The sequence below is a fragment of the Falco cherrug genome, chromosome 2, assembly GCF_023634085.1.
Source record: "Falco cherrug isolate bFalChe1 chromosome 2, bFalChe1.pri, whole genome shotgun sequence".
NCBI lineage: Eukaryota > Metazoa > Chordata > Aves > Falconiformes > Falconidae > Falco > Falco cherrug.
Genome location: NC_073698.1, coordinates 97,381,872 through 97,409,679, shown reverse-complemented (window position 1 = coordinate 97,409,679; position 27,808 = coordinate 97,381,872). Strand labels below are relative to the sequence as shown.

At 37.7% G+C, this 27,808-nt stretch overlaps 1 protein-coding gene across 1 annotated transcript in view; it reads right to left on the bottom strand.

Annotated features, from left to right (window-relative positions):
* ANOS1 (anosmin 1) overlaps positions 1 to 27,808 on the bottom strand; it is a 140,186-nt gene that overhangs the window by 45,939 nt on the left and 66,439 nt on the right. The window contains exons 3-6 of the mRNA XM_055702810.1: positions 18,101 to 18,163; positions 14,670 to 14,892; positions 9,159 to 9,343; positions 1,518 to 1,647 (exon numbers count right to left, since the gene is read on the bottom strand). Coding sequence (XP_055558785.1) covers positions 1,518 to 1,647; positions 9,159 to 9,343; positions 14,670 to 14,892; positions 18,101 to 18,163 — 601 coding nt within the window. The remainder of the gene's footprint in view (positions 1 to 1,517; positions 1,648 to 9,158; positions 9,344 to 14,669; positions 14,893 to 18,100; positions 18,164 to 27,808) is intronic.

Here is a 27,808-nt window from a genome sequence, read left to right as displayed (position 1 = left end):
TCTCAGTTTAAACAAAAGTTAGTGCCAGCTTCAGCAACAAAATGCTGTATCTGCTGAAGTGCTGCTCATGAAGAAAAGCAAAGAGAAAGCTACTGCTGCTACTGAGTCCTTGCAGTAAGCTCAGCACAGCTTGAAGGAACTGTATTTTTGATGTGACTGAAATGGTATGCTACTTAAGTATAATAAATTCCCAAAATAATACTTCTTTTATACTTGAAAAGGTTTGTGGTCACAGCAGTAATGGGATAGCTATGCCAGTCAACCTTCCTACCACAAATGTGGTTATAGCACCAAAAAATTAAGTCTAACGTATACTTACTCAGTAAGTAATTAAACCATCCATACCAGTAAAAGCACTTGCATGCCTCTGCAACTGCATCTACAGCAGGATTTCTTCTAGGACTGACTAGGGCCAAACAGCGAGCTCCAGGCTAGCACAGGAAGCCATAGATGGCAGCTGCCTGTATTGCAAGAGTAATTCTGTGTCTGCAGAAAGAGGAGGAAATGCATTCCTCAAAGTATGCATTATACCAATGAAAAGATTCTGTCACTACTAAAACAAAGACAAATCTTTTTATTAGAAACTGTCTCTATTAGTAGAATGAAGAGTGTCAGCTCTCATTCTTTGGCACTGAAGTCAACTGGTACGGTCTGGCTGTGCCCACATTATGGACTGCCTTTGAGAGAGGGTGACCACGTCCAGACCATTTATCTGATGGGAATAGATTCAGCCTGTGCTAACTCCTATATTATGCCTGAGAGTCATCTGGGATAATTTTGCTTCGCATGGGTCAAAGGCACACCAGGGATAATGCCAGCAACTTCACAGGACAGAAGATCCATTTCTATCTCCTCCATTCCCCAAGTACCACTTACTGGTACAGAAATAATTTTCAAAGTTATTTTATTACCCAAACCCTTGCAAAACCAGAAATGGTAACAAAAATTCCTACAATACTTTGTAGATTGTCTGGCACACCTTTCTAATGAACAGAAACATGCTACTTAGTCTTTATACTCTTTTTATTCTTAAGCCCTTACAATTAGTGCTAGCAAGGGGAAAGTTATATTAAGAGAGCCTGCAATTCCATCAAAACAATGCTGCTTGCTACAATTACTTAAATACAGGCAACAATATATTTCTGCTAAACATATGGAAGCAACATATCTCTCATACTAAAAAGAAAAATAAGAGAAACCTCTCAGAATAACACACCAAAACGCCAGTTCCTTCGTGTTTCATGGTCAGGGTCATGTTTTTTGATACCAACTGAGCAGAAAATGTTTAAAAGGAAGTTTATTCGTTGAGACCCCTTACTGATACAAGAATAATGACATCTTTAACCTTTAATCCCTTTGACAACTTCAAACAAATCTCACACCATTTCTGAAGCTGGTGGCAAAACGACCCAAAACCCCACCTGTTAAAAACCTTCTGCACAGAAGTCGGCAGGTCAGGTTGCAGTCCACGTGCGAGTGAGCAGAAGGTGAGCACCAGACAGTGAATGAGAACTCACCTTTTGAGGATCGGAAGTGCTTGCTGGGGGCCGTGAAGCCTCTCGTCCCGTGCACGTTCACAGCTGCCACACGGAACTGGTACCACCTGCTTGCTCGGATGTCCGGCAGCCGAACCCGCTCATCTGTAGTCTGGTGGGGAAAATGTCATGCTTACACTCATTCTGACACGGCGTGTCATGCTGTCACCTCCCAAGCAACACCAGTGAGTCAGGCTGAATATGCAACAGTGTCAGGAGGCTGCACGCAACGGCCTCACCTGACTGACCATCATTGCACTGCAAAGCATTTACAGCTGTGAACAAAATCATATAACCACCCAATTTTACAGTGCATTGCAGGTCTCTTCTGGAAAAAGTAACATTTAGAACTGGGGAAGTGTTAAAATTCACAAAATTAATTTTCCGTTTATCACAACCTTCAGCAGTGTATAGGGCCTAGCTGTTCAGGTGTTGACATTTCAGGAAACTCATTGCCCCAGGTCACAGGACTGATTTCTCCAATTCTCAGTTCTGAAGGGAATCAGGGATCCAAAATGGCTTCATGAAATCCTGCGCTGTGAGAAGCCACCTTTTCTGGCTCATAGGAAACACAAAACCCTCAGGTAATGAATGTAAGCTTCCTTCAGATCTTTGGCACTTATGTCAAAAAGACACTCGCAGCCTTAACTCTTGCCTGCAGACGTTTCTCAGGTCATAGGAGATGACCTTTTCTCCAACAACACCCACTGAGACTGCCAGTGTCATGAGTTCAACTTCCAACTTCTGTGGAGAGTGCCTTAACTGCTGAAATTTGCAGTTAAGCATGAATAAGCATGGATGCACTCTGAACCTTCAGTAGGAGGTGCTTTATGTGATCTTATTCTGAGCCCTGCTTTCCTCTATGGTTTTTTTTCCCCCTTTAAACTTTTAAAGAGCTGTCTTCTCTGCTGTTTTTTATTTTTCCTAAGGTATAAACACCAGAACTGAACCCAGTCTCCCAGTAACCACTGAATCACTGCCAAGTACTGAAGATGTAACATTTTTGTAAACTCATCAGAAACTCATCTACTTGTGCATTTTACTTTTTCAATTACCTCTCAATTATCTAGTTTTCAATTTATTTTAATATGTCATGTTTATTGCATTTTAATTTAATTCTTTAATCAAAATAACACATGGACCTAAACCAAATGTCCTGAATATGTCTAAATATACTATACAATCATTGCTGACCAAACATGCAAGCTCATTAAAAATGTAGTGACATCAGTTTATTTTTACAAGCTCCGTTTTCTATAGCTTCAAACCCCTACCTTCCCCGTATAGGATTCAGTGTAACTTGCAGTGATGCCAAGTAGTTCCTAAAAAAGGTACAGCATAATTCCTGCTTTTTGCTCCCTTTCTGATTTGTGTAAGAAAGTAGCTGCTGCCAACCTAACTCAGATAGCCAGAAATTGAGGATGTTGCTTCAGCTCTTCAGCAATGGTATTTTTAGAGCCCTGACAAAATTTGTAGGTGTTATCCTGCACTTAATCTCTTCATCTGGTGACAAGTAAAATTTAGGGAAAGGTATCTCGTTTGTGTGTGCATGTAAAGACAGCCTTTCTAAACTGCACTAGTAACTGCTCTCGGACTGGTGTTGCAGACTTTGAGCCCCTCACATATCGCTGCTACTAAGAGTCCTTCTCCATTCAGACCACTATATTTGTCTTTTTAGCTTAACCAGGGGTAACAGTCCCAACACTTTCATTACCCACCTCATCTTCTTCTTTCCTGTTTTTTAGCTTTTATGTTACCTGTAGAGTGAATTATCTCATCCAGTAAAGGGGTTCCCCTAGGGAACAAAACACCTATCTGAACCAACTTCTATAATAATTTTCATTTTATAGAGCACTCAAATGTGCTACTTTTCTCCAGCATGCAGACCCACATATTCAAGAATTTACAGACAGGACAAGACAGTGAACTAGAGGAATATAACCTGTTGCTAGATTAACAGAAATAATTAATTACAGGCTACTTCTGCAACCGAAATCAAGGTCAGGACCAGTATCTAATGGTAATTAATTAGTTGCAACACTGTGTGTTTTCAAAAACAGATTTGATTAATTTAGTTACAAGGAAAGAATAATCTGAATAGACTTGACCCCAAATTCCTCAGCTAAGGAATCTTGTATGACATTTGCATCAGCTCAGCTATTCTGCTAGGACTGATTAAAAGAAAGGATTTCAGTTGTGTCAGTCTTCCATGGCAATCTACTGTAAGATCAAATAATCTGACAATCCATATCACCAACATTATTTTAATTTAGGAACATGCCTTGGGCCTATTACTTTCATCATTCATTTTGTTGGCAAACCTCCTCTTAAACTCAATGGCATGCAGGAGGTGTATCTGTAACTCCTGCATTTACGAACTACTTTGGCACCTCTAAGCAACCTTTACACAGATTTAATTCATTTCAATAGAGTTAAATACTACTGAGATATCTTATACTACCTCAATGGTAAATGGAATTTTTTGTTTAATTGCTTTAGTTTAGTTAGTTCTCACTACTTATATTTGGAGCTAAGATCGTAATAAGTACAGTCCTTTCAATATCTGTTTTATATATTAATGCAAGCCCACTAAATGGTATGCTGAGCGGTATTAAGTAACTAATGGTTGAATTTCATCACACACCTAAAATTCTGCCTGATTATGAGAAAAATTAAACCACATTTTTATTGATTTCTTAGAATTCTAGTGTATTTTTTAACAATCATAAATAAAAGGCAAATCAAAAAGATCACCTCTCAAATCATTACAGGATCATAATTACTGTTTATTTTGTCTATGTATTACCCGTTTACTTAAAAGAACAATGTTTTGAAGCTAACCTCCAAACGTAATAGGTGTTTCAGCTGGAATAAAATGAGTCCTCAGATAAAATCACTGGTCAACCTTCAGCACCATCCAAAGTTCAATGAAGATAAGGGAAAGTCCCCATTAATTACATTAGGATACAACTTTATATAAAAGCAGTACATAATCGCAATGACATAACCTGGAGAATACAGAGAACAACCTGACACTCCTCAGGGGTGCATTTCAGGTCCAAGGGACAACAGGCCATCTCCAATGGACAGAAAGAAGAAGGTGGTTGGGTTTTCTGGGGAGAATTAGGATGAGATTTGCCCAGAGCTGCCCCATTTAGGATGCACTGATAGTTCTACTCCTCTCCCAGCAGCCCTTAACTGTTTAAGCCCTGAGCCCTCTGTTGAAAGTAAAAGTAGTTCCCTCATCCTGTCTTTCAAAAAGTGATTATCTGCTATTGTCTTCAATGTACCTACAGAAATATCCCCCTGTTTCTCATACAACTGACTAATGATTAAAGTACTTACCCAGAGTGCGGATGACCTATCTTCAATCCCATCTGAGAGGCTGGGAGCAAATACTCCCTAGCATCTTGGTTACTGCATGCTAGTTTGAATTAGACCATGTCCTACATTCACAGGCAAAATTGTTCCTCAGAGACAGGAAGGCTGAAAGTTACAACTTCTTGTAAGGGAAAGGTGGCATTAGTTAGGATGTGGAAAGAGAAGATAAGAGAATATACGATCCAGCAGCATAGCAGTTAGGCCACTCAAGATTTGATTCTTGTGTTGCCACTCCAAGGTGTTGGGTTTTTTTCTGTCTCATATATCTATACCTTTGTATATATGTAAAAAATGAAGGTCTTTGTAGCAAAAAATGGTACAGACGGCTTCCCCCCCGTCCAAGGATTACACTAATCAGTGGAAACAGGAGAGGACAGCATCACTCTGTTGAGTTCATAGCTTTATACCTTCTTTTGAAAGAACACACAGTGATAAAAGAATTTACAGTTCAGACAGTGAAGGGATACCATCCAGGATATTAGAAGAGCTCAGTTTATGCTTCCTCTGATACCGAAGAAACCTGACAGTGCTGCATCCACTGCTCAACCAAAGGACAGCAGACCTCCCATATTTCATGTGAATGCGATCCCACACAAGCTCGTCACCTTCTAAGAATGCTTAACAAAGCAAGCCCTTCCTGGGGGATAAGAAAGAAACCTTTAGTGTATAGGATTGGTGTTTAGCTCCAGCAGGGATTTGTCATTTGCCACAGGCTGAGAAACTTCTTGTCATCCTCAGAACCAGACCTTTAGGTGTCTCACAAACTTTTGTCCACACAATTTAGACAATTCCAAGGTGAAGCAATGGTCTGTCACAGTCAAACTAGTCCCTTCCTTCTTTCTGCCCCTTATTTTTTTTTAAGAAAGGAATAAACTAATAAGTAAACTTCACTGTTGTCTGCCCATATGCATACATACATATTTATGCGTGTGTGTATAAACATACATGCACATGTGCGCAAACACACACACACATACTTGACATCCATTCAGAGAATACAGATGTGTCCTGTCTGAAAATAACTGATCTGGCAGCTTTAAATTAACTTCATTAATTAGCTTAACAAGATTAAATATCTAAATTTCCAATGTAAACAGTAATACTATGATTTTTAGAAAGCATTAATACCAAAGAGAATGATAAGGTTTTTTTCACAAGATACACAGTATTCTCATGGGATAGTGCAGCAGGTCCTGCTCAGCTGGTTACACCTTACAAAACAGTAGTGTAAGAAACTTGGCGTAACTGCTTAGGACACGGTACATCATGGCTAACTAGACTAATTAGTATCTTAGTTCCCATAGTTTTTATATTAACCAATGGAAATTAGTCAAATAGTTAATTATGTCAAGTTTTCCCAAAAATGTGCAGTAAACAACTAAAGTTAACAAAATCCCTTCTTCCTGAAGTGAAAAATAACTACAATAGTTTTCAAAGTGTTTGCTTTCTTTATATACTTAGAGAGGTAAATAAATAACTTAGTTATTTAATTCTCAATAGATTGAGCTTTCCTCCTTAAAAAGGAAACATCAAGAAAGACCTGATGACACACACAATCCAAAGGAAACAAACGTTTTCAAAATTATTTTTTCAATACCAAGTAAAAATTTACGTGAGACATGAGAAAATACTTGAAAATGAGCTCATTTAAAGGAAACAGAAAACATTTTTTTTGAAAAGTAAACACCTTAAAGTTATTGAAAATTATAACCCCATTTCTTCTTGGACGGATAATAAAAATAGAATATCGGATGAGGAACTCTCGTAAAATATTATGAAATTTCTTCTAAGAAGATGCAAACAATAACTTTGCATGATTACACTACATACGAGCATAGGCACAGTGAAATTCACGTCTTCACCCTCAGCCTTTCCTCAGCTGTTTTCTGCACGCTCTTTAGCTTAAGTTGCAGAGTAATGAAAAAGCCAGCTTCATCCCTGGGCTGAAACGCCCCAGGAGTTCTCAGCTGAATGGCTGAGCTCTTTGCAGCCTTTGCCTATAATTAAGGTCCCATACCCCAATGTTTTGGAATCATACAAGAAAAAATCTCCATTATACAGACAAGAAAATCCCAGCGGCTGTGCACACAGTCACTTTAGTCAAACTGGATATCCATCCTTGCTGCTGATATTGCAGAATAAATTCTATTTGCATGCAGCCACACTTAACTAATTTGACTGCCTGGTGGGATGTCTAAAACTACCAACACCATGAAGGTCCATTACTCAACAGAGACAGAAATTCTGATTACTAGCACCCCTCAAGGGTGCCCAGCCCGTATGTCCCATAAGGTATACACAGTTCACGAAGCCAGTCAGGCATCCTGAAGCTTGTTCCAAACTGATGTCCCCAGTAGGGTCCCATCACACAACCAAACACCCATCTCTTGTGATGCAGAAGGGACAGCGAAGTTCTCAGAAAGGTGTCAGTTGGAGAAGGCTTCTCCTGCCACAGTGATTAACTCAGCCCCTTCTGCCCACATGTAACAGACCCCCAGGAAAGGCAGCTGTCAAGGTTCTTATTACTCTTGCACAGGAACACATTTCCGAAACACTCCTATCCACTGCAAGAAGGCACAGGTTCGTATAGTGAAGTACATATAGTGCATGCTTCCCGAAACGTGCGTGTCTCTTTCTGGGATGAGAAAAACCACAGCAGCGTGCTACCTCTGCAGTCTGGATCCACCAGCCAAAAGAGTTGGGCTTCTACAGTCTAGCACATATACATGGTACGAAAACAAAGAGAAGTAATTCAGATCTGGCTCGTTTTTGCTACATGGTATTTCCCTGGTAGCAAAGGCTGGAGGTTGTTTGCTGAATACAGAGAATGCAGACTGAAGACCTGTACCTCTGCTGAAAGATAATAAGTAAGTCGCTGTAATTTTACCAGGTTTGGAGGTGTGCATGTTCCCTTGGGCTTGCACAAGTAGGGTTTCATGCCAGGCTCTGCTGCCTGCGACTTTTTCTGAGCAAGACTCTAACATATTGACAGCCCCCTGTAGCACCACATTGAGGTTAAGAGCTGCACTTCTACTTGAGTGCTCAGTTTCACAAGCTTGACATTATTTTAAGATAGATTTCCTACACAATCTGAATTGAGAATGAATACAGATTGTCACAGAATTTAAACCCCTTTATTTTGTGGATGGTTCTATTTATTCTCTCTTTCCTTTTTTCCCTAGCCATAACGACATTTTGCAGATCTTTTCAAAATCAGCATTTTACTTTTCTTGTCAGCAGGGATGAGGGTGAAGCAGTTAAGATAAATGATTGGAATTCTGCCATCCAGGTGGACTGTCAGCATGTTAAAAAACAGATTGAAACTGGGAAGGAACTAAGTGAAAATTTATGCTCTGTTGGCTGCTTCTCATTAAGAAACATTTGCTCATGAATCTTACATTTTCAGTCTGGATTGCAGTGAGTGATAAGAGCATGACATCATAGGCTTTTCCGCCTTGGGAGGGTCACATGAGAAAAAAAAAAAACTTTACAAGAAGACAGCTTTTAGTCTTTTTTCACTCTGTGTTTTATTTCAAAAATTAAATAGCTGTTTCACAAATGTAATTTCTTATCTTTCCTATAAGACCCAAGCCATGCACTGGAACTGCGCACTGAGTCCCACTGACCTCAAAAGAGCTATGTCTCTTACGTGCTTCCTTTAACGGATTTTGGTATCTAATTCTGCATTTTTCAAGAGATTTGTGGCTTTCAGAGACTTTGGAATTCACATCTGAATAGATCGTAAGTACGTGCTTACAAGTAATTGCCACTTTACTGGCCTCATGGAAATCAAGCCTTCAGTTCTATCAATTTTTATCTACAATGAGCAAACCCACAAAATAAACTCATTTTGAAAACATAAACCTCTGAGTAGTTTTTCTTTTGGGGACAAGAAAACCATTATTTACCTTTTTACTGATATATTCATGCATTTTTTTATGAAATCATTGTCAATACATACCAAAAGCATTTGATGTTTCTATAACTGAAAAACTGGAAGTGAAAATACAAGTTCATTTCACCTCAGTAAATCTAGCAAACACTTCACTGAGCAGTAAGCAAAGCCCTGGAGATCTGGGTTCTGTTTGCAGCTCTGTTGCGACCTGGAGAGAAACCCTACAAAGGGCTCCCTCTTCATAAGCCTCCCCCACCTGTAAGTGATCTAACTCTGATCTGAAGAGGACCTTTATTTAGCTCATGGTCTGGAAGCTAGGGATCCATATTGCTTCACAAAGAACTGACCTGTGCCACAGTTTGCCAGTTAGTAGCATCATCCTCACTTGGATGGATTCCTTGATTCCACCTCCTCTGAACAACATAGATCACAGGCTCAATGGAAATATTGAATTTTGAAGACCACTTCACCTCCAGGTCTCCTGACTGAAGTTCTATGAATTTTAATTCTTTCCGGGGTTTCAGTGGAACACCTGAATAGGAAAGTGCAGACAAAATATATGAGTAATTTGCAAGATGCAATTAAACCATATGTAGATGAAGCTGTATTAAAAAATAATTTAAACACCCCCCCCCCCCGAAACAACTAGATGAGACAAAAGGAAAAAAGAGGGGAATGGATAGGCTGGTGAGCATAGGAGTTTCAGAAGTGCTCATAACTGACCTATCTCTGTTAACGGCAAAGTTATTTTTAAAAAAATCTTCAGAATTATTTATTTCACTTAAAAACTAAATGATATGTAAGTTTTAAGCTAAAACTGATCTCACAGAAAACACCTTCCAAATATGCTTTGATAACTTGGAGAAAGACACCTTTGATCCCAAGCGGAATCAGTCATACTAGTTCAGTTTTTCACCTAATTTATGACAGAATGACAGAACTTCTACACCACATAGTGATCCATTACACCACTTCTCCATCCTTACCATTAGAAAGCTTTCTCACAACCCTGTTTAGTCTCCTCCACCGCATCTTGTACTCGATAACTGTCCACGATGTTCACGGATCATGGAGAACAGATTCTTTTTCATCTATGGAGGAGCCTTTCATGTACCACAAGACTGTCATCATACCTCTGAATGTTTTCTTCTCCACTCTAGTAACCAAAGATCATTCTTCTTTTCTTTTAAATCAGTGTTTCTAGACCTCTGATCATTCTTGCACTTGTGTCTAGAAACTCTATTGACCCACAGCCCTTCTTCAGAATCAAGCCTAAAACTGGACAGAGACTGTGTCTAAACTCTTACAGTGTAGACTAGAGAAGCAGGATTATTTCACACATCTTACATTAAATTGATACACTTAAGAAAGCTGTTTGCCTTCTCCTTGGCAACATGATCTTATTGATTCACATGCAGCTGTATTTTATGATGTGTCATGCTACACTCTTCCCTAAAGAAATAGGAAAGGTATTTTCAAGGCATCTTGGAATAGGTATATCTAACATATACTGTCCAACCGTTACATTTCAGAAACAAAGACATCTTTCTAAAATTTTACAGTAATTTCTCGTTATACAATGATACTGAAGGACAGTTATTTCTGTTGTTCCTACTGCTGGTAATATCACTGTTTTGAAATCATCTGCAGTAGCTTAAAGGAAAAAAACAGCTCTTCAAATTTGGCACCTTTTGATTAAATTGACAAATCAAGTGTTAGATACATTTCTCTAGACAGACTTTAGGAAATCAAATATTTGAGTGCACTGCATCTTGCCGCTTCAGGATATGTCACAAGATTTCTATGCTGATATATAAACCTTCTTAGCAAGTTATCATATGCACTCTAGTTATTTTGTCATTTCAGTGACTGTCCACATGAGTCCAGCATAATGTGTTGGTTTGGTAAGTTGTTTCCTACTCAGTCTGCCACAGATAACAGAGTATCAAAATTTCCTTAGGTGAACAAACCGCTTTTCGATTTTAAGAGGTCTTCTCCTAAATCTGATTATCCAATTAGCTACAGGTAAATAAAAACTAACTTGTAGCCCTTGAACAAACCTAAAATCAACCTGTGGAAAATCCAGTATTTAAATCTGGTTATCACAGCAGTTTAAACTCTAGATACCCTTCAGCAGCCTGCAGTCTTAGTCTAATATAACAAACATCACAGAACATGTCAGTTCAGATTTCCACATTTGAAAATCCTTCTTTAATTAAGACGTACAATAATCCTACAATTTGCATGTTAAGAAAACTTCCATCTGCTTCGTATTAGGGGCAGTTGGATTCACTTGATTGCAAGTATCTCGGCCTCTCCAGTGTTACGTAATTGTGTGCAGATGGAGCACAGCAGCACAAACAGCGAGAGCACAGCACAAGTGCATTTTAAAATACTTTTATAGAACCAGCACCATCAATTTAATATCCAGATGTGTAGATTCAATTACTCTTCAATGTGCTTTTTATTATGTAAATGGTCAGCCCTTTCATCATGCTGGAACAAATTAGTCCTCTGAAGTCTGTGGTGCTTAACTGAAGAATTCAAATCACTGATTGCTGCATGTTATCAATACCCCAGCCCAGGAAAAATGTTTCTAAAGGTATCTTTCAAACAGTACATGCATCTCCATGCCGTGAAAACACAAATTGCACATTGAACCACCATAAGAATCTGATCTTAAATGTTGATTCTCTAGGAATTCAAAAAACTTCCATGGAACGATTTCTGACAGTAAAGGGTATATTCATGGCATCAGTACAATTGTAAACACAGTTGTTCAAAGACTCAGAGATGTGCAAAACTGTACACTATTTAATAGAAAACTGTTTTTCTCTAAGCATGAGATGAGCCTTTAAACTGTGGGTGACCATCAGGCTCCCACTATCCTATTATGATATTTTCAATACTATCGTACACTTTAAATGTCATAATCATCTCTTCATAATTTACTGTGCCCAGATCTGCAGTTTGGTCTGCTGCATGGATTGCTCCCTTACACGTTTCAGACAAAACTAGTTAGGCTGGTAGAGCCAGCATGAGTTCTGAATCCTTGTTAGAAAGAGGTCCTGGAAAGTTCACACAAGTAGGTGTATCATCACATCTGACAGACCACTAACTTCTGAACAGGAAAAAAGGTGATAGGTCATTTTTTCATGTGTTACCAGCTGACTGTAGAAAAATATACATGTCCTTGTCCTTACTTAGGTGTGCACATGCGCACATCAGACAAAGTGAACTTGACCACGCATTTCCCTTTCTCTTCCTTCCTTTTTCTTCTGCGTTTTCAAACTGTTTTATTTCAAAGTAGAGATACTGCTCCCATTTCTATCTCTAAAGTATTAAATCTACATTAGGCACTTACTATTACTTGTAACATTATTATGTCCGTATAGAAAAAAAATAATTAGGTAGGCCATGGAGAAGGGACACTTTCTGAAGTCCTTCACTAGTTGAGACAATGTAAAGGAGATGATAAGGTAGGTGACAAAAGAGTAGGAGTAAACATCTGATATCTCCAGTAAAGGGAAATAAAAATGGAAAGATTATGGAACTGATTAGTAATACGCCCAACAGAGATGAAAAAATACAATGATAATGGACAGTTTGAAGATTACAGTGAATGCAAGCCAATTAACAATTATGATAATGAATAACTGGACTTGTTATGTTAATCCAACAACACTTGCAATACAAGACTTTCGTGGCAGCGTACTTATATTAATATTCTTTTATGACTGGGCTTTAGCAGTCAGTACTAGAGAGGAAATCCAGTTTGTAAATCCAGCAAATCAGATGAGTATTTATATTATACCTGCTGTTGTAACTTATGTCCAGAGCTTGATCAACAGTAAAACTATAGTAACTTCTGCAGACTCTTAGATTCTTAGATCTGAGTTCATTTTCTAGCTGTGAGTGCTGTCAAAATTATAAGAATAAGTACTAAACTTATTCACTAGATCTTAGTCAGGCTTGCAGAGTTTGCCTTTCCTTAGTGACAGGAAGGTCATTTACCCCTGGAGGAAATGAATAGCAAGCCTGCTCCGCTTCTCTTTGTCCTTTGTTGCAGAAAGACAGGTTGAAGAGCCTAATTAGCTGAATTCATCAGCTGAGAAGGCAGTATAGTATTGGGCTTACCCTTCCTCTGCAAGACAAATGCTCTTACAAGCAAGCACGTCCTGCAGATAGGTGATAAGATGTTAGAGAAGGTTAGCTCTGTTCCTGTATAACCATGCTGAACAGTAGTAGACTTTCCAGTGTTCAGTTGTACAACGTGTCATATCCTGTGTCCTCTCCAAAAGCATGTCATCTTGTTTCCTTTGTTTGTTTGTTTGCTTGCTTGTTTTGTTTTTACCTTTTTCAGCAGTTACATTTACCGGAATGCTTTGCAGTTCTGGTATGGAAGCTGACCATGTAAACCATTACATATACAATCCAAATGCCACTTTATCACTCCGGTCATTTGTCTCAAGAAGACAAAAGAAATAACTAAGTGATCCATTTTAATAATTTTCATTTTGAAAGGTGCTGTTTATAAGAGTGCATTAATTCCTTATAGTTTTTAAGGGGATCCTCTGAAGTATCTTGGAAGCATGAGAATCTCCCTTCTGCACTGGATTTTTGGATCACAGTATTGCCTGCTGTTCAAAATATCTTGAACACTATCTTCATCGGTTTTATTCTTACTCAACCTATATGACTTCTAGATCAGAATTTCTCCATTGATGTAAATAAATAAGACAGTGCTTCCTGACAGCCCACCCTGTACACTGAAAGACAGGATTCAGAAGTCACAGCACAATATTTCTGGCATACATCTCATCACTAGGGAGATTCAAAAATATGTACCAACATTTCAGTGAAAACAACAAACTTAAAGATAAAATCACGATCTCCATATATTTTACCATTTTTCCATCTACAGATGGAAGTAAGTCTGGAATCAGACCTAAGCCTGGAGCTCAGTTCTGAGTTATGCTGATTAGAGACCACACAGAAAGCCCACGCTATCAGAATAACTGATTAATATTTATTTTTTATCACTGAAGTAAGGAGAATGGATTTCTATCAAAACATTCCAGCTCTGTGGAACAAGAAAATGCCTTTCATAAATGCTCATTTTTCTGCATTAGGAGCACATTTTCAGAATATTTCCAATTATAAAGCTTTTTTAATTGCAACATATTAAAAACTGGAGTTTGTCTAAGCAAATCATTTCTTAGTCTGTATTTTCTTGCTGAGGGATGAGAAGGAAAACCTTTTTTCACAGAATATCAGGACTCAAATAAATTATAAAATTTTGAATAATATTGCCTTAGTTTTAAATAATGATTTAACATATATGTGGTTATTATAATCTTTCTCTAGAGGTTTTTAGGTCGTTAAGAACACCAATGCCAAATATATTGCATTGATTTGTTCTTTTACCAGATTATTCACACTTCCTATTTGGTAGTCCTACCTGCCTGGCTTACAAACATAAATGTTATTTCTGATTAATAGACATTGAACTATTTACCATTAAATATTTTTCTGCTGCATTCTCTCTCATCTGCATCAAATTAAGTGAGATTTCACCTAAGTTGGCAAGTTTGTTCTGCTTAAGATGATTCATAATAGCCACATGTTTACATTCCACATATTTCTAAACATGGGCTTCACAAGGGGAAAAAAATTCAACAGCAATATTTTTCTCTGGCTTTCCACCTTTTCAGTGTCCAGCCACATTTCTACAGGCACCTCTCCTTTTTTTTCACATCCATACAAACCCCTATGAAATGACAGTCCTGGTTTTCTAGGAGACTTTATTATGGCCCGAAGTTATTAGGCTAGTATGAGTACATATTAATAATCTCTACCTTTGTACAGATTTTTTGGAACTTGGCACGTATGACCACATCCATTGGAACAGCATTTCTTCACTCCAGAACATTCACTATCAGCTTCACAGCTTTCAACACAGGCAGCTGCAAAACCACTGGCCTTCTCAGGTGCTGGGCAGTCCCCTTGCTTCACAGACAGGATGTACTTAAGGAATTCACAGCTAGTTAGGCATTCGTAATTCTTCTTGGGAAAAAGAGGCTAAAGGGAAAGCAAAAGAACTGTGTAAATTTTTCAACAAGAAAAAAAAAAAAAAAAAAGTTGTACATTTTCCAAGACCTCCTATACAAAAATTCAGATTTTCAGCTTTTGCAAGACTATCCCTGAAGATTTATATATTCAAGCCACTTCTAAAAAAGCATTCCAAGTACAGAATGATGAATTCCCTCAAGTAAGACCACCATTTTTAATGGAATAAAGTTGTTTATATGTGCCAGCTTTCCCTTGTTTTCCTCACATTGGCTGGTTACAAAGTTGCTCAATGACAGATTAAAAGCGTTCAGAAAACAAAGGAAAAGCAGCGGTCAGACAGTCTTTTTGTTCTACTACCCCAAATTCCTCCCTTTGTACTTCATAACAATTTACCCACAATATCTGATGTAATGCCACACTAGATAAATAAGTGAAATCTTGTTTCATTATACTGTTTGAACTGAGTTGGCTAAGAGAAGATTTTGCAGCACCTTTATGTCCTTGCCAGCATATTAGTAATTGTGTAACTCTTCATGCAACTGGAACTAAATTTTTGATAAAATGATCACAAAATACAAATTAAAGTAAGGCCTACATACATTGATTATAGATCAAAGTAAATTCTACTTCTCTGAGAAATCAACTCTGAGATATACAAGAGGTTGCTGCAACACAGAGACATTTTTTTACAGCATGTGTACTACTCAGAGGTTTGCAAGGTTCACTTAAAATTGTATTACAAATAGCATCTAGCACCCTAGGGAAAGCATTGTGTGTGACATGGGGATTTCATGTACTCTTTTATCTGGTACTTCATTTAGTCTGGTGCAAAAACAGATAAAGTGATTCCCTTCAAAGTGATTGCTGGAACTGGGGATGAGCAACCCATGTAACTGGGGTACCTATAGCCTGCCTTTCTATCTCAGAGCAACCAAACCCCTTCCATCCTGACAGATCTGATTTACAGATTCCTGAGCATACACAGGAATTATAATCCACCGTCCATCCAACTATTCATGTAACTTCTGCAACTTCCTTCCATATTCAAATGTTTTTGAATCTTGTTCTTATTTTTATTGTTTTCATACTTCCGGCAAAATGAGAAAGATTTCACTATCATGGAGGCGTAGGTGTTTCACAGATTGTGTCAGTTTATTCTCCAAAGTCACTGTGGTCCAAGAATGTGCCACTATGTTACATCTCCCATCTTGTTCTACAGAACAGTCCAGAATTTTTGAATCAGGCTTTGAAGGACGCATTTAGGTGTTTCAGCTTAACCAGCCTAACAGCTGCCAAAATGAACAGTCCTTACATTTGCTACTGACCCCGGTGATCCTTGGACACACAGTCCTGCTGTTCCCCTCATTGGAATGCACCTGATTACATGGTTAGCCAGTTAAGCTAAACCAGCAGGAAACTGAATTTATGGAAAAAAAGTAAACTGTCTCCTTTTCTTCTTTACACATAAGGATCCATTAACATGAGTACACTTACTCAGTAGATAAGAAGTAATATACCAAACAGGGACCTCGAGAAACACAAAGCTAAATTGTTGCTTCCAGATTTTTTACAAAATACAAAAAGATTGAAAACACTCTCAAAGGAGAACAGCCTCCTTCAATTCAATCAAATGTCGTCTATGGAGCATACAAGAGTCTGAGAGAAAGGAAAGTGGTTCTGTGCTTTTGTGTGGGTGAAGCTAATTTCAAATCCTAAAACATCACAAATTTGCAGCTACTTAATTAAAAACTTTATAGCTCCCTGAGGCATAATACGTCCTCAAGGCTTCTCCTCCTCACCCTATTTCACAGCTCATTTTTCAGTTAGCTGCTAAATGTGCTGCTCTTCATTATGGGCCTTTGAAGTTCTAAAATTAGCTTCAACCACAAAACACTAATCAAAGAGGGATGCTCACTGTTTTTAACTACAATAGAACAGTGTTCTACAAATGTTTTCCTTTTAAACCAATTTTATACATATTTTCAGCCATATCTGGAAACATACAGCCTAAGTGAGAAGTGATATATAATAATGACATAAATTAGATCCACTATAACTGCTTTATTACACTGCTGCAGAGTTTTGTATATGAGGAAGCAGCAATTAATCCAGGTTAAAGAACTCTTACGAGGACTGGTTTTCATGCAAAATTTTTACTTTGTTTTCTGATGTAACTACATAGATCAGTAATCCAGTAATCCCTATTTACACACAGTTGGATATACGTTTTTTCTTTAGTTGAAATTACAGCTACTTCTAATCATCTTCATGATGCTTAAAATCATTTAAATATCAGACATGCTCTTGTACGAGAAAGAGTTCCAACAGTGATGAGAGTGCAGTTACATCAGTATATCAGTGAAACCATTATATAAATTAAGGTCATTTCTATTTCTTATAGGAAAAGCTGAAAATCTTCATAAACGTACATTTTCATAGACTTGAATCAGGTTACAACTTTATATTGATTTAGTTATAATAAAGCAACTTTCTATTGAGATGGTATTTCCATTTCGTACTTAAAAACACTGAAGAACTGTAATAGCTGACTTCTGCCAACTCAGCAGAGCCACGTTTTAAATCAAATAAAACAATCTCCTTTTTTGTACTAGTTTAACAGATCCAGGTTTTCTTATTCACAAAGTTACTCTGAAACATGACACAAAGTTTTCCAAATACTTCTTCCTGAATAATTATGTATTTTTATAGTAGTCTTCTGAATTAGGAGTACACAATCCAGTTACTTCTAGTAAGATACTCTTTTAGAAATCAGATTGACTTTCACATACAGGAAAGCCATCTTTTCTAGCTACCTTGCACAAGGATTTTCACACAATGACATCTCATCTTTTAAGCAAAGATACTCTTTCTTACACATGTCCAGAAAAGACAGAAGGGCATGTGGTAGAAATAGTATCTTACATGAGGGACTTAAGAGCACCTTCTGAGAGAAGCTATGCAAGTGTGGCTGGAACAAGTCTAAAAACTTCAAATTGAGATAATTCATTTCTTCAGGGGAAAAGAAATACGGTGTGTTTTTTTTTTAAAAAAAAAACAAACTCAGACTTAAAATGGCTACATTATTATATGTGTATCAATTCAAATGAAGGCAACTGCTGTAAAAAACCCATTTGTTAGCTGTTTCCTTTAAGCCAGTAATTTAAACAAAAGAGACAGCTAGAACAAAGTGAGAAAGAGCGCCCTTGGGCTGACATACCTCACAGAAGCTTTGGCAATGGTTTTTCTTCAGGTCCCAGGACTCTTTGCAGGGCTCCAGGCACTAGGAAGAATCAGGAGGCAGAGAAGTGTCAGGAAGAGAAAGAAAGAAAGAAACAACCACAAATGACCCCATTTCTTCTCCAGTTGTTTGTTTGGCCCATAGGAAGTTAATAATAAGCTTTAGAAATCCACTTCTCCTAGGGATAAGATTGTGTCATTGAGTCATCGTGTCACAGTAAGGTCATGCCAAGCCACGGTTAGATTACAAGAAATACTTTCAGTATTTCTTACTGTACAAGGCAATTGCCTCACTTGTTTATACGCCATCCTATTTTCTACCTCATTGAATCCAGGCCCTAATACCATTTAACACCATGTCACCTGGATCACAGAGACACTGTCAAAAGCACTACTCTAAACTACAGAAAGTTAAATCTTCTCCTTGCTCACCAGCCTAAAGATTGGACGGGCACATTGCCTTCCCAAGCGAGAAACTATTTCATCAAGCTATAGAGTAAACTCAGCAGAGATTTAACCACTATTCCTGTATAAATAGACAATGTTCACTGGTCTGTGCGCAAATTTACTTTATTTCAAGTACCATATTATAATTTCTTCACCTTCAACCTCTACAGCAATGGTTATATGGAGAGTTGAGATTCAAACCCTGCAAACCAGAGTCAAGCTTCACAGCATAGCATAAAGAAAAATCACACTGTCAAGAGCATTCACTGCAGCTGAAACATGAATTCAGATTCACATCCAGAAACCTTTTCTCTTCCTTTGTTAGACACATGGTCTGGCGTTATTGGGAGTTTGTAACATCTCCTCTTTCTGGTAATAATGCAAAGATACTTATTGCACCAAAAAGAAAGGCCTCTGACATGCAATTTTGTATTTATATAATTTGTTTCTCTTATACATAGTATTAGATCAGATCCATATACACTTACGCTATTCAAAACCAAACATGAATACATATAGGCTGTATCTCAGCTGTCTACCTGTATCATTAATGTACTAAAAAAAAAAAAATGTTTTAAAAGTTAAGCATTTTTCTTACTAGCAACGAAGCCCAAAAAATATAATAAAACAGTTAGTCACAGAGGTTACACATTTCAGGAATGAAAAATACCACACAAACATTTTCTCTATATGTATTTTAGACTCCATTTCTAGCTCTTCAAAACTCACAATGTGCTGTACACAGAGTAATTAGAGGGATACATTATAAAATGTCACTGAAGTCAGTAAGTTTAATTAATTCCAGAGTGGTGTTCCTCCTGTGGTAGAGTTACTGCACATTTGAGCCCAGTTCCACTGTCATACCAATTTTACAGCTCTTCTCTCTGATGGATTTAGCCCCAAATTATATAGGAATAGATGGTTTAAAGACAAAATGGGCAACATTCTGACCACACTGGGACTTGGTCAGTGATCCCCAAGGCTATCAGGATTTCCATATCCTTGCCTTCTCTGAATTCTTGCTTTACTGCTGCTCAGCCACACATATTTAAACCAGCATATCCACAATCCTGAGATGACAACTAGCACCAAGTTCATGCAGACTAGACCACCTTCCTTGCAGGCTCTAAAGCAAAACAGCTGGTATTCCTGAAAGGAAATACCATGACACCGTATGCTTCAGAAGGTTTGTTCAAGGTGTTTGTACCAGGTTCTCTTTACCTGCAATGTAAGTATGCTCCAGCACTTGTCTGGCTGCTGCTCTGTCTCAACAAGGACTCGGGACAGCCCAGGCTACTTTCAGTTGAGCCCCAGCACCTCCTGCCATCAGAGCAGGCAAAGATGATGGGCATCTCAACTCAGACACTTCAAAGGAAAGATGGACAAAATAAACCAGGGATCAGCAGCATCCTGCAATCTGACTGCTCTCAGAAGACTCCAAAGAAAACAGACGATATAGAAAGCCATAAGGCCTCCATCATAAGCTTCATAGGCTCTGATTAGAGCACATGCTCTTACCCATACATAAACAAACAAATCCTACTCCTGCTGTATGAGGAGTCCTCAGACCATTTGGCTTAGCCTAGCACCATGGGCTGCTGGCAGGAGCTGACTGCCTAGCTTTAGTGCAGCTGTACCATTCTGCAGGTTGGAGAAAAACTGCTAGCAGGCAGAAATATTGCCAATAACTTTGCACTAGAAGAGTTTGGGACATCTTTCTACAAAGGTAGTTCTTAAGCTTGCACTAATAAAGATTGAAAGCACCTCACAAACACTGAGGTTTGTGCATTTATCCTCTTAGTCACTCTGTTATGAGGTTCCCCTCAAGTGGGAAGCTGGAAAAGCTGGAAGCTTGGATCGAGGTCTCACCTTTTGAGTCCTTGATTTAAACTGTAAATCTGCTGAGATCTTGAGATCCCTACCACTGCTTGGTGAGCTTTATCCTCTGAACGGCAATTATCTCAGGTAGAGAGATAGCTGTTTTTCCCTATGAAGTCTATCGTGGTGTTTTTTATATGGAGAGGGAAATGTGTTCCAGATCCAATATGTTGCATACATACTAGCTCTGAAGAAGGGCTATTGTGTACATAAATTTGCCTTTTTCCAGACATCTCAGCTTTCTAATAAACTCTGTACTCATAAACTTCAGCCTGCCTGGTTCTGTTAAACTTTTTCATCCCATTTACATGTGTCACTCTGAGCTGTATCTTATATCTGCAAAGCGTTGTAGTTCTTTTTTCATCTTTGGCATGCTTTGCTAGGAATGTGCCTCAAGATGCGTATACTGAAGAACACACATTTTGCAGTGCCCTGCACAGTACTGTAATAAAACATTTCTACCTCCACTATGGATCTCTCCCATTGTTAGACCACCTAGCCAAGGCAAGCACCAAACTGAAAATTCTCTCAACGAAAAAGCAGAATCAGGCCTTACATTGACAGGGGCTGAAGGTTTTCTGACAGGCATCATTCCATGCATAATAAAAATTAAAATCAAGAAAATGTGTATCAGGACTAGTGGCAATAATATCAGTTTCCTTAATCCAAGCAGTCAAAGAATATTAAGAAAAAAAGCATACATCTTAAAATTTAAAATTCTGAGAATAAATTTATAATAATTTCAATGCAACTCAGCAAAGGCCTGACCCAAAGCTCCCCCAGACCAACAGGAATTATTTCACTAGTGTTTAGCTTAGTCTTAACATCTGAAAGGAAAGCCCACAGCATTTCTCATCAATAAGAAGGGTTTCAAGGAAATACCTAAAACACCCATGAGAAAACTAAACCCACTCAGCAGGTAAACACATCCAGGTTTTCTGGATTAGTGTAAATGTGTGTGCCTGTTAGAAGGATACTGAAATCCTCTATTCAGGGTGAGGAGGAATCTAGGCTAAGCAGCAGCTGGTTTTGGCTCTACTTTATGTAATAAAAGATACCTTGCAGACATTACCACCCCCTCTCAGAAGCTAAGTTTAGGTATGTACATGGCAGATCACCAGCAGGCAGGAGGGCAGCAGCATGGGAAGCATCCTGGCAGTCCTTTTGGTAGATGTCACCAGTACCTTGGAGCCATCACTGACTGCTGCCCCAGCATCACCATAAAGGCTGTTCTTTTGCTGGGGCATGAAGAGATAAGAAACACAGCATTTAACTAGTCATTACAGGCCTGTGGCACTCTTCAGAAGATGATGACTGTTAATCCCACTGGCCTTCTAAACTGATCCTCCTAAAGCACTTGTTTTATCATCTCCTGTGGTTAAATCCAAAAGTTGTAGGCTTGCTTTCTTGATCCAGACTGCTGCAGAGTTATTACTCAGTACTAAACAGCTCCATCAAAAGCCAAAACGAGTGCTAATAGAAAGCACCCCAGCATTTGTCATCCTTCAAAATGTGTGTGTGTGGGTACATCACACACGGAGGTATAAATATCAGATACTACTATAGATGTGTTAATATTCAGATTGTATAAAATTAGGAACAAGGGCAAAGAACTGTTTCATTCAAGGAAGAAAAACCACTATTGCTTTAAAATATTATGGGTTATATTTGTTTATTTCATTTTTTAAAGATTAGGAACAAGGCTCCTGTTAGAGAAGTCTTTTCCGATCTAATATTTAAACTATAAATGAAGCAACTATGAGATTAGTGTATGATGCATGTCATTTACATTGGTTAGTAAAGGGATTTTCAAAATAGTCTACCAACACTTTTGCTTAGGACATATTGCCTTTGCCCTGAATAGGAGGGAGTTAAACCGACCCAGCAATTTTGAAAGTCTAATGGATTGCAAAACATTAATTCAGGTATTGAAATAAATACTTATTCAAATACTGTACATTTACTCAATTAAGTAGCTGAATATGACACATTTGTATCTATTTAAGTGCAAACAAATATTTATTTCAGAGAAGAGTCTACCCGCAGTATTTTTTTCTAATAAGGCTTCTTCCTTCACCAAAGTGGTCACATGCAAACTTTCGTAAAAAGAATGGAATCAAAGTGTTGTAGCTAAAATGTAATTATTCTTTTCATTATCATTCATGATCACAGTTGCTCACAACAGCAAGGTCAGAAATCAACGGTTTATGTTTACAACATATATTTAAGTGTATTGCTGCCCTAAAGTATTTAATTAAATGTAACTTAGATGGTTGGGGAAAAGAAAGGAACAAGACACATTTCAGAGTAGTCTCCTAAGACCTTGCTATGTCACTAAGAGAAGCACCTGAAAAATGCATGCACTATCAGGCACTGAGCAAAGAACTTTCTTGTGGTCCAGAATCTAACCAAAGTCAAAGAGGAATATAGTGTTCATCACTCTCAGAGAGAATAATTTTGTGAAGGGTACACTTAAATATATGACTGCACCCAAAGGAACCAGGAGAAAAGTGATTTTCAACCTGTAGATCAGTGACAGTAAACACAACGCAAAACATAAACAGGCAGCAAGAAAGAAGTAACCGATTTTGAGATATTTTTTTTTATATCTGTATCTGCTGTTTACCAATAGGAATAGAAATGGTTACTTTCTGTAACTTGGACTGTGAGTTGTCTGAAGAATGCGGTTTTTTACTTTCAGAAAAGTAAATGCACAGTTGAATATTTACCTAGTCCAAATAAATTAATAGCATGCTAGCTTGGTAGAACAGTATTAGCCATTAGCAATATCACATCATAGAACATAATATCTTTCAAACAGTTTGAACAACTACTTTTCTTCTTCACTATAAGAGTCATGAGATGCAGGATGTTTTTACTGAAACTATTTCTTATGATAAAACTGAGGAGATGCATCAGTAAGATTTATAATGTTTTAAAAGATGGCATATCAATTAAAAACTCATCTACGATTAGTTCTGGATTACATTTTCCCAAAAGATCCATACATATCAAAAACAATCCTCGAACATTCTCTTCCTAGAAGGTACATCTCAGTTATTAATGCCAAAAAGAAATATCAGTATTTACATTACTGTTTGAATCAAAGACCAAATTAGATTCTCCAACTTGACTCATCAGTCTGATCTGGTATTTTTGCACTTAGGAGGACATGGTGTAATTCTAAAAGCCATAAAGAAATAATTTAGCAGAACAGCAGAACATTAATTATGCATAAAAGAAGGTAAGAATCCCAACTCTAACAATTTGCAGTGAAACAACAAAAGAATCCTGAGATAAGACCAATTAATCAGTCTGAGGGACTCTGGATGCCCACTTTGATTTTTGTCAAATTGTTTTACAGAAGTGTATTTATACATACATATATATACATAGGTATATATACATACACATTCCTTCTATAGAGCCAAGGCAGGTGACTTGATTTCTGCATATTAAAATGAAAGAAATGTTGGTTATTAAATTGGACACACTCTTGTAAAGATCCCTTTGATTTTTATTTTTTTTTTAATCTCCAGTTTAAATCTTTGACCAGCACTAAGGTATGAGCTGTCTACCCACCCAGAATGCACTAGGTGTGACTGTTTCATAATGTATGTTACAAAATTAAAAGCTCACATAAATAGAACTACATGCAGTGAGAATTTCAGGCACTTAGAGCGAGGAATCAGAGGTAGGTAAGTGAATCCAGAATGATGATGCAAAAAACACCTGTTCTCATTTCCACATTGAATCATTTTTTATGTTCTCCAGAAACCATGCTCGATACTTCGATTGATTCAGAGGCTTCATGTTGAGTAACCCTCCATGTGAATGGTTCATCATATCACGGTACTGCACTCAAGCTTCTGGGCACACTTCCTAGTGATCAAGTGCCTAAGATGATGCACTAGAGCACTTCAGGTATGAGCATCTTCAGATGTTCATACACCCTATCAGGACAGGCACCCACTGTTCACATCTATCTTGTATAAAACAAACCATTAGAGGTAGAGATGCACTAATGAATCACTCCGTTCCTCAGGCCAAAAAAATCCAAGAGCCAGAGAGGAGTATTCAACTGCAGAATCAGTAGCTGTCATATTAGCTTGCAGCATACATGTTGTTCAAGAAGCCTCTGAGCATTTTGTGAGATCCCTCTTAAGCCGAGACAGTTTCTTGCTTCTCTGCCTCTTCTGCCTCTCCTCCCGCATTAGCAGGCTGAACCATCACAGCACCAATCATCAGCTTTCTAGAAATCTGGTGTAACATTTTAGCTCCTAAAACTGTTACATTTAATGTAGACCGGGAGAGGTTTAAGTATCTTTAAAACTTAGACAGTTTAACAGGAACAACTGTGAAACATATTCTTTTATGTAAAATAGCAGCTTTGTGTGGCTACCTGGAATTACTCCTTTGTTCATGTTAAAGAGATTCTCATGAGAATTACACTATAATATATTTCCCTTGTAACAAATAGGTTAAATGACAGAGAAAGGTTCCCTGTCTGTGTTGCCTGTTTTCTCTCCTGTAGGTCAGTGAGCATCATGATTTGGTGAAAAGGAGTGATTTTGTGTTCGAGGATCAAGTCTTAATTAAATTAGTTACAGTTGGGGTTATTCTGTGACATTATCGTGTACACTGGGAACCCAGCTGATATTGTCTGAAAGTATTGCTAATTGTAGAGCTGGTTTTGAATGAAAGCCAGGTCTTAGATTTTAAATGGTTAATAAATAACGTTGTGCTTGGGGTCTCCAAAATCCTTTAATGAGCACTTTTTAGTCTTTCTTCAAATGTATTTTTTTGTGGTTCTATACTGATGATATCCTGACAGGTACTGTGATGGAGTACATGACAAGGAAGAGGTTACTAATGTGGAATTTGTTATCGTCTGCAAGTACCAATTTATTCTTATAATTAAAAGTATATATATATGTATCTACAAAGAAAAAGAAAAATCATTTGTAATCAACATTCAGATAGTTTATCCTTATGCTTTAGGACAGATGACTACTTTGTATTTTTCAGAAGTCAACTGCTAAGAAAAAAGTAAAAACAAAATACCTGGGGATGGCACCAAAACTAAGGATATGGTGTCTCTACAGGAGTGAGGACAGAAAGGGACAGGGAACAGCAATCACACGGCCACCATCACATTATATTATATCACATCACACAAAGGTGCATCTGCAGGGGTTGAGATTAATCTGAGGCTAACACCCTGACAGGCTTTTCTGGTTAATTCACTCATGACCTCACCCAGAGCAATTTGGCATTCAAGTACTAAGGGATAAGTTATGAGAAAATCGCACTTTGTGTTGAGTTCTAACATCAGAAAGTAAGGGGGAATATAAGCCATCCAGCAGTGGTCGTAGTCAACAGGAATGAGAGCCGTATTTCCTGGCAGAATTTGGTATATCCCTTATAAAAAGACTAACAAAAGCTGTATTACAGAGATCCAAAACAATCATTACATATATAACATATTTTTTTAAAAATAATTCTTATCTAAGTAGGATGATCTAAACTATCTGCAGATGAAATATGGAACTTTTGACACATCACTTGCTTTAGATGATTTTCCAGGAATTGGATTCTTTCGATTTTTCTCATTGTTTTTATATTTCAAGAAAAAGATGTTGAATTACATCTTCCAAATATATGCTAAACACAAACTTAAAAGGTGAGACCTTCCATATCTGGCAGCTTGAACCTAAGTTTTAAAAGATATGAACAGCCCTTATTCACCTCAAAACGGTGTAAATACCGAAATACTTTTAAAAATTACATTTCAAAAACAGCATTAAAAGATTTTACTCCTGGTTTCACACCCAAGCAGTATGCTCTCAATAAATGTAAATTGCTTCTGCAGATAGGACTGTCAGTGTCTCATAACAGACCATTAAAACTTTCTCTTCACCAAACCACACAGAACACAGCTACAGCATCTTCCAATTATAAATTTTTGAAGGACATAGAAAAAACCAAAATATTATTATTCAAAATAATATCCAGATAACTAAGAGAAGGACTGCATACTGACAAGTTTCTTTGAAGCTCTATTTTGCTACTTCAGCAGAAAAGTGGACAAACCCTCCATTTCAGCTGTTTACTCAGCCTCTTACAAGGCTTAGACATCCAGTTACTGAAGCAAACTACAACAGTTAAAAGTGCAATTGTCCTCTGTTACCAGCACTTTGGAGAATGGTATCATCATTCAAATGGTTATTTCAGAGCAAAATGGAACATTTCTGAGAAATTTTACTGGCTGAAGAGTAGCATAGTTTGAACTGCTATAGCAAATACCTGCATTTGATGTGTATTTATTTCACTTGGGTGCAGAGGGACCAAAAGCACACACATGGATAGGTATTACTGCTCTCCACAGTTATGCAAACTTGTTAGTATCAAATCAGGACTTAAGGTAAAGGAAATTTTCAGAAGTGCAATTGTTGGATATCTAACGAAAACATGAGTTTCATAGAATAATTTCCTTTTCTTAATTGTCCGGTTCATTTCAGTACACAACATCAGGGATGCCAATACAATTTTAAGTGTTAGCAATGTGAGCTACTGAATGCATTCAATACCCTAAGCAAATAAAGGAAACCTTATGACTTAGGTTCAGTATCAATATTTCCTGGAACAGAGATAGGGAAAGGGCTAGTCACAGTACATCAGTTAAGTCCGTCCAGATCTTTGCGTATACAGAGGAGCATTACAGGCTTTGTTCCTAAAATGGAGGCTTTGTTTCAAAAAACTAGCCAAAAAAAAAGCTTTTCTGACTGCATTAATCTCTGAAAATCCATCATTTCAAATCTCCATATGCTCCAAAACCTTGCATTAGAGCACCTGAAAGACCAAGACCCTTGCCAAGAACTTCAGGACAAATTTTCTGGAAGTCTGCATAACCTTTGCTCTGAATTCCCAGAAATAAACAGAAAGTGAAAGGTACCAGAAAAATTGTACACGTACTGAAAGTGAGAACCACTGAAGGTGCTGAAAACGAAGGAACTGCTTTGACATAAAATATTTGGAAAGTAAATTATTATTATAAAAAAAAAAAAAAAAAGACGAGAAGTCATATCATCATACTGTAGCACAAATGCAGCAGTTTCAACTCTAATCCTTTTAGAGTGAAAATAACTTTCAACACTGACAGCTTGATATCTATCTGTATGGCTTAGTTGTCTGGCATGTCAAACTTTGCCAGCAGAAGTGTTTGTTTGAAAGGACAGAAGAACAATCCTAGGACGCTTTTCATGTTTCTATTCTTTGTTACCAAATCAAAATCATGGCCATCGATGTCAACAGAAAATTGGCTCCCAAACATTAGTTCATTCCTGACCAGTTCTTTTCAAAG